Source organism: Akebia trifoliata, chromosome 1, assembly GCF_017979445.1.
Source record: "Akebia trifoliata isolate Shusen 1 chromosome 1, ASM1797944v1, whole genome shotgun sequence".
Classification (NCBI taxonomy): domain Eukaryota; kingdom Viridiplantae; phylum Streptophyta; class Magnoliopsida; order Ranunculales; family Lardizabalaceae; genus Akebia; species Akebia trifoliata.
In genome coordinates, this window is record NC_141375.1 from 30,190,106 (window position 1) to 30,206,801 (window position 16,696).

A 16,696-nucleotide genomic window follows, 5' to 3' on the forward strand; every position below is an offset into this window, starting at 1 on the left:
CACAACTTTTATTGTTAAGCTCATCACTTTTTATTTGTTGTTGAACTAGGCAATAAATAAAATGGTAAACTTGACAATGATAAAATCCACCATTTTTTATTTTTGAGTTTTTTAGACTAAAATACATGGAAAGATTGATTAAAAACTTGAGATAATGACTTGTTTAGATGATTTCAATCAAAAATAATTATTCTCGGTCAATTTTCATAATAATAATTAATAATAATAAAAAAACTAAGAAAATAATTGAAAAAAATCCCAATTTTTTACATACATCCTCAAAATCATTGAAAATGACTTCTTCTTCCTTTTTAAATCTTTTATGATGGAATGAAGTCTCCGAAACTCGATCAAAATACCAAAATTTTAAATTTTTTTGTATGAAAATGATGTCTTTGAACGATTAGGATATTCAATCATGAGAAATATGTGAGGTGAGATCTAAAGCCCATTAAGAAATAAAAAGTTTACTAAATGAACTATCAAGAGATCACTCAAAATTTAGGAACTATTTAGAAGGAAGTCCCTCCCATTCGAGTCCTTTATTCCATGTTTGTCTCTATTGTTATGGTATCCTAATCTTGGTGTAAGATACTTTATCCACTGATTTTGTGTTTGTCTCACAAAAAAAAAAAGAAGTTAGCGATTCCAATATCAGAATTGTATAACTTAAAAATCCTATTAAACTAGGAAAAGTGAATCCCACCTAAAGACTAGGATTCCCCTTTCCCACATCTCTCCCTTCCCACATCTCTCAATTATAACAAAAGTCCTATTATAACTTAAAAAGAGAATTATTTTTCTTACAACCTTAGTAAAATCTCAACTGTTACTAAAGGTCATTAGACCTACATATGGATTACCAGAGGCAAACCAACACAATTTTCTAGATTTCATGGAAAACTTAGATTTAAAAAATAAAAATTATTTTGAGTTTCCTCCAAGATGTTAAAAATGGATGGCTACCAAACTCCCAAATCCAAAGGTAAAATTCAATGGTGTAAAATATATATTTTTTGAAATTTATTTTTTCAAAGTTCTTAAAATTTTGTCCTCTACATCCCCATGCCATCGGATCATTTTTTTGAATGCCAAAATGTGAGCTCATGTTATGATCTAAAATCTTATAATCTGACTCAGCTACACAAAATAATCTATTATACCTAAAGTAATTAATCAACATTTTATTGAGTTTCATGTTACTTTAGGGTCCTTAAATATGAAATGTAAAAGAAAAAAAACATACAAAGAACAAGAATAAAATTGTTTTACAAAACCAAAAACCTTAGTTGAGAAAATAATGAAAATCCTGTAACAATTTTAACTTTTGTTAGGGATGTTGAAAAGAGTAAAAAGGGGACAAAAAAATTATTTGTTAAGATTTTATTTTATGATATATATTTTGGAGTTAAAATTGTATATAAAATACATATTTAAATAATTTATTGCATTAGAATAGTATTTCATTGATATCTGACAAATAACATGTAGACTAATTTCATGTCAGGATTAATGTTGGACAAACAACTTTAAAGTTAATTTGGCCAAGGTTTACTATCATGGGATGAAGAAAAATTCAATTCAGAATACATAAAATGTAATTTGATGCGACCAAACAGAAACTTAAGTAATTTACCCTGGTAGTAAAGAAGATGCAAGGATACCTTAAATATTTACAAAATTAAGAGGGATATATATCTAAATTACCTTAAAACAAGAGGATGACTACGCACTTTTGTTTAACGGGTTGCATGTCTCTTAATAGAGTAGTGCTGTTGTACAATGAAATCGACAATCGTTTGGGACATTGGTTTGCTCAGAACCATAGATGCTTCTACATTGTATCTCGAGAAAAAGCATTGTAGACACATCCACGTCAGCAGTATCTGAAACGATGTCAATTTCAATGTTACTTTAGCGTCTTCCCTCTTAGTATTAAAAGTTTGACCATCCGTACTCATATGGCTATAATTGTTCCACATAGTTACAAACACTACGCTCAAACCCTAAACCTTGGGTTGAGGTATAAATGGTTAAGTCGTAGTTCCCCAAAGAACGTGGTAACTTTTCATTGGTTGTGCTGTTGGCTCAAAGCTCTGTGTAAGATCTTATGCGATAGGTTACGCCCCCACTACGAAGTAGTGGTACCTCTCTATGGAATCACCACTCAATATTTTATATATTTATATATATAAGTTTTGATCTAGTACTTCTGGAAGTTGTGTACCCGAATACCAATCTCTCCAACTTTTCCCACGTGCTGGAGTAATATTGAAAGTGACATCGTTTGAGACATTGGTGTGAACAGAACCACAGATTCTTCTCACTTGTATCTCGATGAAAACCATCTATAGTTATATAGATACATTCACGTCTGCGATGTCAATTTCAATGTTACCTCAGCATTTTCCTTATTTAAATTCATGAGCAACAAACCCATTGTATTATGGCTTGTGGGGTCTCGTTAACAAGGCCCACGTTAAAGTGCAATCTTGTACCGAAAATGCCCTCAAGAAATATGTGTATATATTTGATCAAAATACCCTTTATTCCAAAGTGGTATTTATTGCGCTTTAGCGTGTGCCCTTGACAAGATCCGTGTTCGTGTAGCTTTTGAGAACAGGTAACTTTTCATCATTCCTAAAGTTAATTTTGTAATTTTAATATTTTCGTAATCCTACCGGTATGTCATAATAGAGTTACGATAATATGACTCACTAGGTGACATACTCAATTGATTCCATGTTATGGACAGATTCAAGAACCATAGATTTGTATGTCTTGGGATACATTTTTTTTATATGGGAAAGTGCAATTGTGTCTCCCGAAATGTTAAGATCTATTGTACCCGAATTTTTCACGTCATGAATTCATTTAAGTATTCCACCTGACAAGTCATATTATCACGACTCTTCATAAAAACCTAATTATATTTCTTAAGCATACATGTTTTTCTTTTAAATAATACTGAAGTGACCTCAGATTGAATTTTATATCGCACTTCCAGGTGTGAAAGAGTATGGCAATTATAGATACTTTTCATAGAGATAAGAGTGAAAAAGCATCAATGGTTCTTATCCAGATTCACATCAAGAAGTGCGATATGAGATTTGAGCTTGAGGTCACTCTAGCACAATTCTTTTTTTTTATTTGATGGAAATGTGCAATATTTAACAAAGATTTATTCTCTTTGTAATAGAATTATTGTGGATCCTCAATCTTGAGGGAATCATGTATATTTTTGTGTTTGTGTTTGTGATTGTGATTGTGATTGCATCTTTATTTATTTCTTCTTTGTTGTTCTTAAATTTGTTTCGTTACAAAATCTTTTGCCTAGAAAAATCACTTATTTTAAGGTGTATGTTGAAGATGGCATTTACATCATTTTCTAGTCTCTCAAAGAAGACTCTTGAGACTATTTTACTCTTGTTTTACATTCAATTATTTGATTTCTTGGGGGGAAAATTGTCTTGGTGTTAATGACAAGAATCACAATTATACATTGGCGTATTATCCTCATATTTTACATGCATTTGGATTAATTTTAGTAAAAAAATGAAATTTCTTAAATCTAACAATTCGATGATTCAATCCTCTCCATATATATAGATTGGATTGAAGGATTTCATCACATCCATTTAGGAAAAAGTAATCCAAGTATTTATTTTCTCTACTATTGGTTTAATCTTTTGCGGTGGAATATATACTTTATAGGTTACTGAAGAGAATGATAGAATAACAAAATTTCATTAAGAGAGAGAGAGGAAAAATATAAGATTCATAAAAAAAAAATTATTTGTCAATACTCAATAGATTTTGACAAATACAATTGATGATGAATGACGCATGTCTAATTGTGTGACAATAAAGAATATATATATATATATATATATATATTTTGGGGGGGGGGGGGGGGGGGGGGCGCTTAATGACAATTTAGAATCCAATAAGCGGTGAGAGTTCGTTGGTTGTGTGTTCAATACTCAGTATGAGCAATATTTCCTTCGGGTCATGTGCGAGGTTGTTCCCTCACTTACGTGGTGCATGTGATGTGAGGGCATTGAACTTGTCCGGAGGAGGGTCCCACGTGCTTTGGTTCTAGCCTTGGCTCATCCATTTCCTCTAGTCAGACATAGGTCCAAATAACCGTTAAAAAAAAAAAAATCAGAAAAGAGGGTAGTATGATAAGAGAAAGGAAAGTACTCAAAATAAGATTTTATATTTAAACTGTTTTATAATTTTTCATTTATTGAGTTATTTGTTTTAGAAGAACGAACATAAATACTAAATAACTCATATAAGATCAAAATGTCATGAAATTCTTTCTGAAAGGTTGAATCTCACTACTGTTCTAACTGATTTTTATGGAACATTTAAAGAAGTGGGTTATTTGAGCATTCCTCCATCCCTAAGATTTTAGGGTTTAGAGCATACCAGGCTCAGTCTAACTTTGATGAGTATGATCAGCCTCAAAGGGTCAATAAAACCCCTTCAACATGCAACACGTGTCCAAATAATCTAAAATAAGACTTTATCTTTAAATCATAGGCACGTGTCACATTTCAAAGGAGGTTTCTCCATGCAACTAACCCATCAAAGTTTTCCCACCTAAGAAGTTAGGGTGAGGCAGGGGGGGAGATAGGTATATCATGAGAATCCATATAGAGAAGAAAAGCAAAGCAGAGGAGGTTGAGAGACGTCACTGGTGTGAAGGTGGAGGACAAGGAAAGGTAAGACAGAGCTTGCTTTTTGGGTGAAGTTCACCTTTAAGTCTTGTCCATCACTATGAAACAATGAGGAATAAACATGAAATTGTCACAACCACTAGTGTATGTTTAGATATTATTAAAAATAAAGTTGGAACAAATCTCAATCACTCTCATCCCCACTCCACACTAATAATAGTACCAACATTACTATTTAAACATTACAAATCAATCCCAATTGGGTATGTTTAATTCTCCATCAGTCAATCTATTAATCTCAAAACATACCAATCATAATCTTTGAACTTTATGTAATAAACTAGATTATCTTATAGACTTTTACCTATAGATGTAGGCTTAGCAAAAGTGATTAAAAAAATGTGAAATCTCGATTGCTAATTTCGAATTTGAATGATTATGATAAAAATATTTGAATCTATTTCAAGTACTACCGTGTTGACATTTATCCCGACCGATGAATTTCATATTTTAACGGTTAGGTATTTCATGTTTTTTGTATAGTTACTTTTGTTGAGTCAACGAATCCCAAATCTTTTATGTTTATTTTTTATTATATCTATAAACATCAAAAATATTCTTCACCTTTCGGTGAAATGAAAGAGAAATTTAATTTATTTTTAACTTTTCAACACTAGCAATTGCATTACAATGACATTCTAATTGTCTTAAAAATAATTTATATCGAGAAGAGATGTTTACCTCATTCGATCTTGAAGAGATAGTATAGATGAATTATTTTTAATGATGTTTCATATTACAAAATATATATAATGGTAATTTGATAATTTCACTAGCAAAAAGTCCTTAGATCGTTTTGAGGAAAGATTAAAATCACAATTATTTTGTCGCAATCAACAAAATTGACTATTAATCGAGGGACAAAGACCTAATCTTGCATTTGACGGGGTAACCTTGTTTCAAGTTTCAACTATTTTGTGGGGGTGTTGGGGTACTAGTCACATGATCAGTGACCGATTCCTCCGCAACCACAACACGTACATTGCAATCACATGGTTAGAAAAATTTCATTGTTGGTCATAGTACTTGTCCCCCATGTTGGTCACACCAAATAAAGCCGCGTGGAAAACTCTTTGAAGCATCATGAACTTTTAACCATCTTTTGGTGAACTTTCATAGAAATACATCACTCTAACCTCAATGATTTTCAACAAATACTTGAAATCTAAATAATTTCATGTAATTTTTTAAGGAGCATTGTAGAGTCCACAGAGTTACCCACACATAGAAAGATGTTGCTTAGAAGCAAATAACAAATAAAAAAGTTCCATACACAGAAACATGTTACTATTTCAGAAAGAATCGTGCTACATTGACTGCTTTGGACATTGGGTTTAACACTGAGCTGACTTGGTAATTCACAGATAATCACAGATTTATTTTCTTGAGATACATTTAGAAATCAACAGTTCTCTCTATGCATTGCCAGGTCAACTCAATGCTGAACCAAGTGTCAAACGCAGGTAGTCAAGTATTTCCTTAAAAAAAAAAAAAAAAAAAAAAGACCTCCCCCCTCCCCACCTACCCATAAAGTTTATATTGTCACACCAATTTTTCATTATAACACACTGTCTATTGAAATTAAATAAAGTTGTTGAACGCAATAACTATATTATCTATCAATCAGGGCATATCTTTACATTTCTTCTTCTCCTCCACCAATCCTAGCCCCACCTCCCCCTTCCGCACAATCATGTGCCATGCAACTTATAAATCTTCTATAGGTGGGTCATATTGAAAATATTGTTGGTGAGTCTACATCCTTACTTGGTGCATTATAAACAATTTCATTAATTGATTTGATATAATAAGTTCTTGGTGTGGCAATATAAGCTCTTAAAAATGTCACATTATTATGTAGATGTTAATAAAAATGGGAGTTTATTATATAATGATTCTCTTCTACTTTCTTCTTGAAATAGAGAGATTCCATGTCAATTAGGAGTGTCATTGGTTACGGGATTAATTGATAGTCAACTTAAATTGAAAATGATTACTCAAATTACTTGTATACCTATTTCATTACTATTTACAAATAGATGCCAGTAAACACTTCTACTAATGATGTGGTTGTTTCAAATTTTTTTTTTTATTGTAGTGTGGAAATGCAACAAACCCTATCATAATTAAGTACAATAATAGGCAAAGAAATATAGAACACACAGATAAGATAAGAAACTTACGTGGTTTGACAATGATGTTTATGTCCATGGAGCACGATCCAATCTTTTTTACTATGAGAATCAAAAGAGAATAATACAAAGACAAAAAAAATTAAAAGTTTAAATCCCAAGCACAAACCCTAGAACCCTTGTACACCTAATTTCATCTTCTCTCTCACACCCTAGAAGAAGCATACCCAATTAATATTAAAATAAAAATAAAAATAAAATCCCAACGTTGCTATTTATATGCTTATAAATGAAAATTTTATCCTAATTGTTATATAAAATTCCCATCTAATTGTGGCTACTTAAATGTTATAACATGTGATAGGATGTTGGATGGCGCATGCGGCCAGGTATATTAGTCTCATCAAAGGTGGGGATACTCCCTGATTTAAAAAAAAAAAAAAAAAAAAACAAATCATCTATGTCAAAAAAACAATTATCTAATGACATAGATAAAAAACCAATAAATAATAAGTATTCTTTAACGAAAATAGGGAATAGGGTTTGTTGACAATCAATTACTAGTCAAAAGAAGAGGAGTTGCATACTGTCGACTGTCACATTAGCAATAGTATAAGTGTGTAAATTGTCTTTAGAAAGTGATGTGAAAGTCGATCTCTTTGATAAATTGATTTTTGAAAAAAATTAAATATATAGGAATCACTTTTCTAGGAAAAATAGATTTTTCAGATAATTTTCCATGCTATCAAACATGCCTCCAAAAAGGTTCTTTAAAGGTATGTATGATTGCAAAGAATTTCTCAAAAAAATAAAAAATCATTGAAGAAATTAGTCACGGGAAATCACTTTGATGGTGCCCAGGAAAACGTTAGAAAAGATTTGGTTTTAGTTTTGGGGCTTAGGCTAATCGTGAAAAAATAACAGTGGGAGTTTTCTCCCACCATCATAATCTGACTCATCCTTAGAAGCCTTAGCCCTAAGATTTGTGATTAGTTATTATTGGGAATTGAGATTTCTAAACCATGACTCTGAATTCACTTTTAATAATATAAATCCTGATTCTAGAATACTGGAACGGAGGAACAAGATTCATTTAACCCTCCCAAAACCTCGGGATAAGACTTTGAAGATGATAAGTTGAGAATATTTTTATTATGACTTCAATTATTTTCCTGGGAGATTATGATGGAGAATACCAATACCAATGCATTGAATGTCATCAGAACTCTATAATCAAGTGTACTAAGATGAGAGTAGTACTAGGTAGGTGTAAGCTAACTTAGTTGGTAAAGTCATTAAGTGATGATATCAAAGACCAGGTTTTGAATCTTACTAGCGCTGAGTCAAGAGTACACTTATTTATGTAAATATCATAGTAAATAAATAGCAATCTATATAGTGGAATTTCATACTTTAGAGGGTTCACAAAGGTCATACGTATCTTCCAAGAGACAGTTTGATGCAAGCCTCTGGCATAAGAAGTTATGAAAAATTAGAGAATTTAACCAATTTCTTAGACAAAAAATTCCATGAATCCCATGCAAGAACTTTCCAAATGCTTATGTGTCCACTAATGGATATTGTGATGGAGTTATATAAAAACATTTAATTTGATTGGTGACTTATTAGGTATGATTATTTTTAATGATAGATTTCTATTTTCTTTATTGGTAAATCTGCTTTTATTTAGATTAAAACCTCGAAGACAGTGGGGAATGAGTCCAAGTTATCATTTATTCAATCAATACTTTCGCAATTAAATTCTAACCTATTTATTCAATTATCACGAGTTGCAATTACAATTCTAAATTTCAATAAATCTAAATGAAATATACCAAAATGTGTATTTCCACGAGGTCCAAAATTTATCCATTCATTCATTTTTTCTACTGAATTCTCAGGCTTAAGGTGTTAGGAATTGTGTAGAAAACGTCTCTCGCCTGTTTAAACTACACTCACCATTAGGATGAGTGAAGTTATCGACACTATATCACAAAATTTTATGTAGGGTTTCTGTTTTGTATTTATTGAAGGAGAAGTCACTTCAATTCTTGAGATATTTTGTGAAATATAAATTTTGAACTACATAATCAAATTATAAGTATAAAAACGTGAGAAAATAAAGCAACAACGTTATAGCCTCAAAGATCTCTAACAAAACACAATGATTTATGTGGTTCAACAGTATACCTACGTACATGAGTCAAATTGAAATCTAATCATACTAAATTGTTGAGTCCTAGATATGTCTAGCAAAATGAGAACAAAGAAAACATTTTTTTCCTTTCCCCCAAAGATATCTTATACGACTTTCCTCAAAATAATCTATATACTAAAACAAAACGGTATGACCTACTACGGGGACAAACGTTTCATCACAATGTGAAAAAACCCGTATTCAATGGCCCAAGGCCGTCGAATTTTTCATTATAGAATTTTTTTTCTTTTCAAATTAATAGAGGATGGGAAAATTTAGATAGCTCTAAATTGTCAAATTTGGGAACATAAAAAATTTCAATGGCCCTAGGCCATCGAAATCCAATTTCTAAAATTTGTGGGCCTTTGACCTGTCGAATTTCCTATCTAATTTTCCAATTTTCACATAGTGCATCCGCCACTATTGCTTTTCTCCTCCCCTTCCAACTTTATTAACTTTAATCTCCTACTCCTCCACCCCTCCCTTTTATAATAATACCTCTCTAACTTTACTATCTTTTCATTTTTACACCTTCAACTCCAAATTTTTTTCAATAACACCTCTCTAATTTTATTATTTTTTCTCTTTCACCCTCTTAACACCTAAAGAGGATGCTCGAGCTATAGACACAAATGAACTCTAGTCTATGTGATAAAATATAATTATAGGATCCACTTTGCTACAATTGTGTGAGGGATGAACGTTACATCCGTTACAATTTGTGTAGGATAAACATCTATTTAAATTATAATTTTGGTTGACCCACTTTATTTTCTTCACTTTTCACCTCCTTTAACTTTACAATACTTCCTCTTTTTGCCCCTTTAACCTATTTTATTTTTTTTTCATCTTTTATCCCTTAATCTCAATTTTTTTTAAAAAATATCCCTTTAACTTTTTTTTTCTCACTTTTACCCCTTAACCCTAAAGAGGATGCCCTTCACCCTTTGTAATTTTACTATAATTTTTCTTTTACTTCTTTAATTCACTTTATTATTTTTCATCTTTTACCAATTTAATCTCAATTTTTTTTAATAACAACCCTCCAACTTCATTTTTTCTGTTTTTATCCTATATATGGGTTAGGATCCATTGACTCCTAAGAATGACTCATGAAAAAAACACATGATCTCAACCCTTTAAATGCAAAATGTAAGATTAAGACTTATCCTCAAGATAAGTATCTCAGAGATTTGAGTTATCAAGATACTCATAAATCTCTACCATTGGATTTTGTGTTTAAAGGATTAGGATCATGTGTTTTTTCACGAGTCATTCTTAGGAATCAATGGATCCCAGCCCTCTCTCTCTAAAAGGTGCCTTTTGATTTTGCCTCTTAAAGCCCAAGCCCAAATAAGAACACAAGAAAAACAAGTGTTCTAGTGAAAATATTCCATCAATAGAAAAAAAAAATTTGACAGAAATATTCATCTTAGAAAATCATTCTAGAAAAACTAATAGAAATTGCATAACACAAATTATAATTATTTGTAGAAGGGGCAAATAAGTTACACATAATATTCAAAATAACGAAGGTGCCACCCAACTCACTTGGTAAAGACTACGGGGTAATGACACCATCGACCGAGGTTCAATTCTTGCCATCGCCAAGACACTAATCTCATTAAAATCAAGTTTTCCATAAAGAAAATAGTAAAAATAATCACTAATAAAAAAAAACTGCCCATAATATTTATTCATTAATATAAATGATTTATTATTACTTTTGTCAAACAAACATAAATGTACTTTTAACATAAAAAAGTGTACTCTCGACAATACTAAATGGAGGAGCAAAATTTATTTAGCTCATAAAATCTTTGGGATAAAACTCTGATGATGATTGTTGTCTTCTTGTTAAAGGCATTATATGGATCAAAGTCAAGAGCAACGAAAATTCAGTTTCAAATACAGAATTTAACAGGGATCATAGTTTGATCTCAATTTTTAAAAAGCATACGATTGATTCATTCGTCAAATCCTATCAAATTGATTCTAACATAAGATACATGAAATTTAGGCACAACTCCAACTTTTTTTTTTTTTGCTGATTAAAACCCCAAGTCCATTTAAAGGAAACTGATTTTGGGATTCAATCAAAACTACCATCACAGATCCAAAGTCTATAAATCATATACTGAACTCAATTTAAGATTCAGACTTACCTTGAGCACCCAGATCAACTTAATTTTAGTTTACATCAGGTCGGCTTTCAAGTAAAATCTGAGCCATTCTGCGATCCTGCAAATGGTAGCTAATCAAGAAAAGGCGAGCCCTTGATTGGCACACTCTTCCACGCTGTTGACTCTTTAAGTATATTGGCCCACATCTATCCATTGAATTCCCACCCAGGGGCCTTGTAATAAAGCCAATGATGAAATATGCTCAAATTTTCTGGGTTTATAAAAACCATATCATCATCATCTTTGTCAAGGTCATCGACCTTTGTTTATTTATTTATTTCTGTTCAAGTATAAAGGAGAGAGAAGCTATTCTTACACATCCCTTGATGGGATACTTGCCCAAGTTACCAAAGCAAACAAATAGTAAAGCTATTCTCCATTTCATAATCAACAGCAATTCAAACTGTCTAAATTATTTTTTCATATAAGAGTTTTCTTTTACTTGGAAAAGACAATAATACAGTACTCACAACTTTTAACTTGTACAGTTCTGTTGATTCTAGAAACACACAGTAAATCCCAAGTAGATTTCCTGAACTATATAATATAGATCCATAAAAAAAACAAGGTGAAAGTAATTCGGTTCCAACAGTAAATGTGACCAGAGAAAATCATAAAACACACCTCTCTCTCTCTCTGCAGCTGACCTAGAGTTTCTGGATGACAACTGAGTTGGCAAGGCCGGCCTGTTCTATTGTTTGGGTCACATCGGTAAGTTGCTTGGGAGGGAATCCCATTGTCTGCAACTGATAAGTTGTTGCACCTGCGGGCCTCGATGCATCAATGAAGGAACGGATATCACTGATTGTATGGTGATAGTTGAAACGTCCAACCATGCGTGTGCCATCGGCCAACCTGAGCTGAATAGAGGTAGATGGCAGGGTTTCATCCACAATCAGTGGCATGGATGGTGATGGGGCAGTGTTGAGAGAAGTGGCGGGTACAGTAGGTTCAGGGGGCCCACTGTTGCTGCTGCTGCTGCTACCTAAAGTTCTTCCTACACCCTGAAATGCAACCTGACGCTTCTCTGGTTCCTGGAAAAAAAAAATTAAATAGAATGATGAGAAAAGATGGCAATTGAGTGGGACTGAGTGAGGGAGGGGGAGTAAAAGAAATTAAGGAAACAAGGACGCACTGGGCAGTTTTCTTCCCGCCTTATGAGATTAACATGAACTGCAGTTTTCCTGTCTGCTGGTTCCAGCTCTTTTGGACACTCAGACTTCCCGATGCTCTGCATTGTAATTAGTACAATTGTAAGTGTGCACCATTATCACAAATAATACCATATTACCATGGAAAATAATATAAAAGGAGAATATTATTATTTTGATACTTTATAAAAAAAGAAAGAAAAGATGTTCTCAGCCATCTAACATTCCAAAAATGCCACATAACACTCTTCAGAGCCTAATTAACCCTTGAAATTTAGGCACACACCTTGGTACATGTACTCCAGCAATCACCCTAACTTTGACAACTTGCCATTGGATTCGAGCATCCCCCAGATTTCAGCATTTCTGTAACGGGCCAAGTCCACGGGTAAAACATGGGGTTTCAAGCTCGTGATGAAAGCTTTCTCAAATCCAATGGCTCGAAATCACCAATCAAGTTTCCTTTTAATTCTTATGCTCTTTGAATGTTGGCCCAACACTCATGGGGTCAGTGGGTCTGAAAGCATATGCCACGAGCCATTTTTAGGTTGCGTTGCAATCAAGTAGTCAATGATCCAAGGTCCACAACAATATTAAATGAGAGATTAAATTACCTTGAAGGTCTTATCAATCAATATCCTTGAATTGTGAAAATTTTAGGTAACCCAAAGGTGATTAGATCATTTTTAATAAACATATCAGAGTGTGGAGCAAAAAACCAAAGAAAAATGTAATTTTGTCTTCCTGAGAAGTCAAGGTAAGTGTTACGCTGTTCCATCACTGTATTAGCTTTGTTTGATACATAAAAGAACCTGTTGGACAATATGAACAGACTGAAATCAAAATTTATGTGGAGACTAGTGCAAGAAACGTCCTGGTTCATTAGATCAGATGCTATAAAGCAAAAGATAATCATTTGATATAAGAGATGGTGTTCTTGCTTATTTAATCCAAAAAATCCTTGGAACTGATTTTTCTCACCAAGCATATAATGCGTATAACCAAATCTGCTGAGTGAAGCCAAAGGACTAGGGAAACAGAAGAGTAATATGGAAGCTTTTTATTCTGGTGCGAGAACTCATGAGTGAGAAACAATTGAATATATGATAGCAATTGAAGACACTGACACCATTCTCAGTGGCCGAGAAGAAATGACATGCTTAGATTGCATCTAATCTAGAGTCTATAAGCTGTTGATGTTTGCCAAGTGATGGAATTTTAAAGCTCCCTCTACAAGAAAGCATGCTAAATAAAATCCTCACAATCAACCACTTGATATTTGTTGGATTCTTAAGGATGAGTACTTCCTTCCTTTTGAAGAAGGTTTCAATGAGGCACTAGAACAGGGAGGATTTGTTAACATGTCAGTCTCTTTGGAAAGGAACAAAAGAACTTTCAAGGATATCAAGGTTAATCATACTACTAGACTTTCGGAGTGATCAAATTTGGAGTGTGCCACTTTGATGACTTTGATAGGTCCTTGAGAGGAGACAAATTTACATTGGTACAGTTTTATTCGTCTTGAGCGAGGTCCTTTCTTAGATGTGTTGTAACATTATGTTTTTGTTATCTTTTGAATAAAATTACTTTCTTACCAACCAAAAAAAACTTGTTTTGGTCAAACAGCTAAGTGGCATGATCAAGTTTAGATTTGATGGCCTCCTTTCATTCTTTAAGTTCTAAGAGACCACAGAAAAAGCAACCTTGGAATGTTTACATTCTTGATACTAACCAAGAGCACTTCACAAAATTGCCTATTTTTTAAAATTTAAATACACATGGTGTTTACAATTCCTATTTTACTTCATTTACAATCAGTGGAGACAAAATAGTTCTCAGGAGCTACCTAAAATTTCGCCTTCAAGAACCCCCCCAACCCCCCGCACCACCTTCCCAAAAAAAAAAATTCATAAAATCTTTAAGACTTACATGAAATAGAAATGCAATAGCGGTTTTGGAAAACTTAAAGATGGGAAAGTGTCACATTTAGATATAATTATCTGTATTGGACTGCCATCAAAGAACTCTCTATGAAGACGGGTGTTCTAGAAGGATACACTTATTGATAATATCTTATACTCCAGTTCCATTAGCATAGCTAGCCCAAAATAGAAGGATGACATTTTTCAATTCTAGAAGCTGGCCACTTTTTAGATTGAGGAAGCCTTAAGTAGAAAGGTAGAGCTTATGGACTTGATGTGTGGGGCAGTGGCAGTACTAAAGAAAGAATAGATTTTGAGTTATACTCAAAATAAACTGAGTTTTTGAGACATTCTATTTTTGAACAGAACGTATACACAGATTTAATATACCATTCTTACAAACATGAAATTGGTCTCTATTACACTCCCTACAAATAAGTAAATATGTTCAAGATAATGTTTGAATACAATTAGAAGTAAACCATATTATATGTATATCATTCAGTATGGGTAATAGATCAAACTATGGCTCATCAGACTCTAGCAGAGACAGGTTACACACATCATGCAACCATAAAAAATGGTAACGTACTAACATTAGTACTCTTGTCTTTTAGAGTCACTTAACACTCAATGCTTAATGCAAATTCCACAAAACATGAGTTACAAACAATAGAAAAAGCATGAAGATCGTAAATCACTATTGCATCCATAGTAACAAAGTTTGGATTCGGTAATTAATTGATAGGGATTCAATTGGGTTAATTTGATAAAAAAAAAAAATGGGGATAATACAGAAATGATGTTTTTGGGTTTCTTACCTGAATCCATCATCTTTCTTGTTCTTCAGATTTTAATGTTGAAGATAATATAATTTTGAGGGGAAGGGGTAAAATTGTTACTATATTAAAAAATTAATTGAAATTCATCAACACGCCAATTTAATTAGTAGTCCCTTACTAGGAGAATTTAAGAATTTTGTGACTATGTTTCCATCAAGAAGGTAGAGCCAAGTTATATTACCTCTAAGAAAGATGCATTTTCAGGGTCATCCAACCTCCTCAATGGACCATCATTTACAGTAAATCCGTTCCTCCAAAACACAATATTATGAACAACAGCTTCGGGTTGTTGAGGAGCAGTTGGTACTGTCTCACCAGACAGTAATCTCCCAGTCCCAGTAAAGCTTCTTGAGCTAGAAGACGGATGAAGGGGATCAGCAGGAGGTCCTTCCATGGCTCCCAACTGCCGAGCTTGATTAAATATCGCATCAACATCGTTACGTTTAGTAGGATCCTGGACTAGCATTCCACTGCAAAGTAACATTATTAGTTATGTTAAATCAAAGATTTTCAGCAATGTAGTCAAAATTGGTGATTTTCAAAATCAATTCTCAAGATTCAAATAAGATAATTGATTAGAAATTCAATTTAAATATATATGGAGCAAATAATCCAAGTCCCCATTAAAATACTCTAGAGATCCTGAAAATAAACGTCTCGAACAAAAAAATTACTCCCACAATCCAACATGATATGGCGCTAAAATCATTAGAAAAAAATTGGTAAAAATTAAACAACTTCATAGATCAATTGATCAAAAGATGCACCATTTTCAAGAAGAATAGATCCAATGGACCGATACGCACAAATCAAATCAAATCACACAGGGTTCCCATATTTTACAAACCGAAAGCTTGCTAGGGTTTCTTGACAATCAATTAAAAACCTCAATTGTTCAAAAATTAGGGCAAGAGAGAACGTGAGTACCTCTTCTCGCCACCGGTGTAGTACTCCTGAGGTCCATCGGAATCACTGTCGGAATCGGGACCAGAGCGACGATTCAGATCAGAAAGAGTACGGATGCCACCAGGTCGGCTACCGGAGGGCTTCGATGGTTTCTTATCTCGAGAAGTCATGGCGACCGTTCGATTGATACTGCGGAGAGGGAGATGTCGAGTGGCGTTGCCTTCTACGAAATTTGAGAGCTTCTCGACTCGAAGTCAAAGATGTGATCTTGTGTTTTTTTGTTTGGGAAAATTACCTAAAAAGGGTTAATTTCTTAATTAAAGTATGCGCTGGACTGTTCCGCGTAGTCTGAAAACGCTATGATGTAAAACACTTCCCTTACTCATTTAGTAAGATTTCAAATCTTACTAAGGGTTCTTGAAACTCAAATTGGCAATCCAACAACATAGTCCTCTAGATTTCATGAAAAAAAAAAAACTCCTCAAATTGAAAAGAAATTCAAAAAAAATAATTATTTTTACCTTTTATCCAAGGTTTTGAAAATAAACAACTACTAAACTCCTATTGAACTCCCAAATTAAAAATTAAAATTTAACAAAAAGAAATACCTGTTTTGAT

General features: G+C 33.1%; 1 protein-coding gene across 1 annotated transcript; it reads right to left on the minus strand.

Annotated features, from left to right (window-relative positions):
• Positions 1-11,618: 11,618 nt before the first annotated feature.
• Positions 11,619-16,357, minus strand: LOC147411631 (plant UBX domain-containing protein 4-like). The gene is made up of 4 exons (XM_086450577.1): positions 16,100-16,357; positions 15,354-15,642; positions 12,393-12,488; positions 11,619-12,291 (listed from the first exon to the last, which is right to left on the minus strand). The coding sequence occupies exons 1-4, from the start codon at positions 16,246-16,248 to the stop codon at positions 11,905-11,907; spliced, it is 921 nt and encodes a 306-aa protein (XP_086306703.1). The 5' UTR covers positions 16,249-16,357; the 3' UTR covers positions 11,619-11,904.
• Positions 16,358-16,696: the final 339 nt, after the last annotated feature.

Bases quoted from the DNA above. Each gene is read 5' to 3' on its own strand.
- LOC147411631 (XM_086450577.1), bottom strand. From the start codon at position 16,248: ATGACTTCTCGAGATAAGAAACCATCGAAGCCCTCCGGTAGCCGACCT. The intron at 12,489-15,353 runs GTAATATAACTT...ATTACAATGCAG, and splicing joins AAAATGCATCTTTCTTAGAG to AGCATCGGGAAGTCTGAGTG. The intron at 12,292-12,392 runs GTGCGTCCTTGT...TTTTTTTTCCAG, and splicing joins GGCGGGAAGAAAACTGCCCA to GAACCAGAGAAGCGTCAGGT.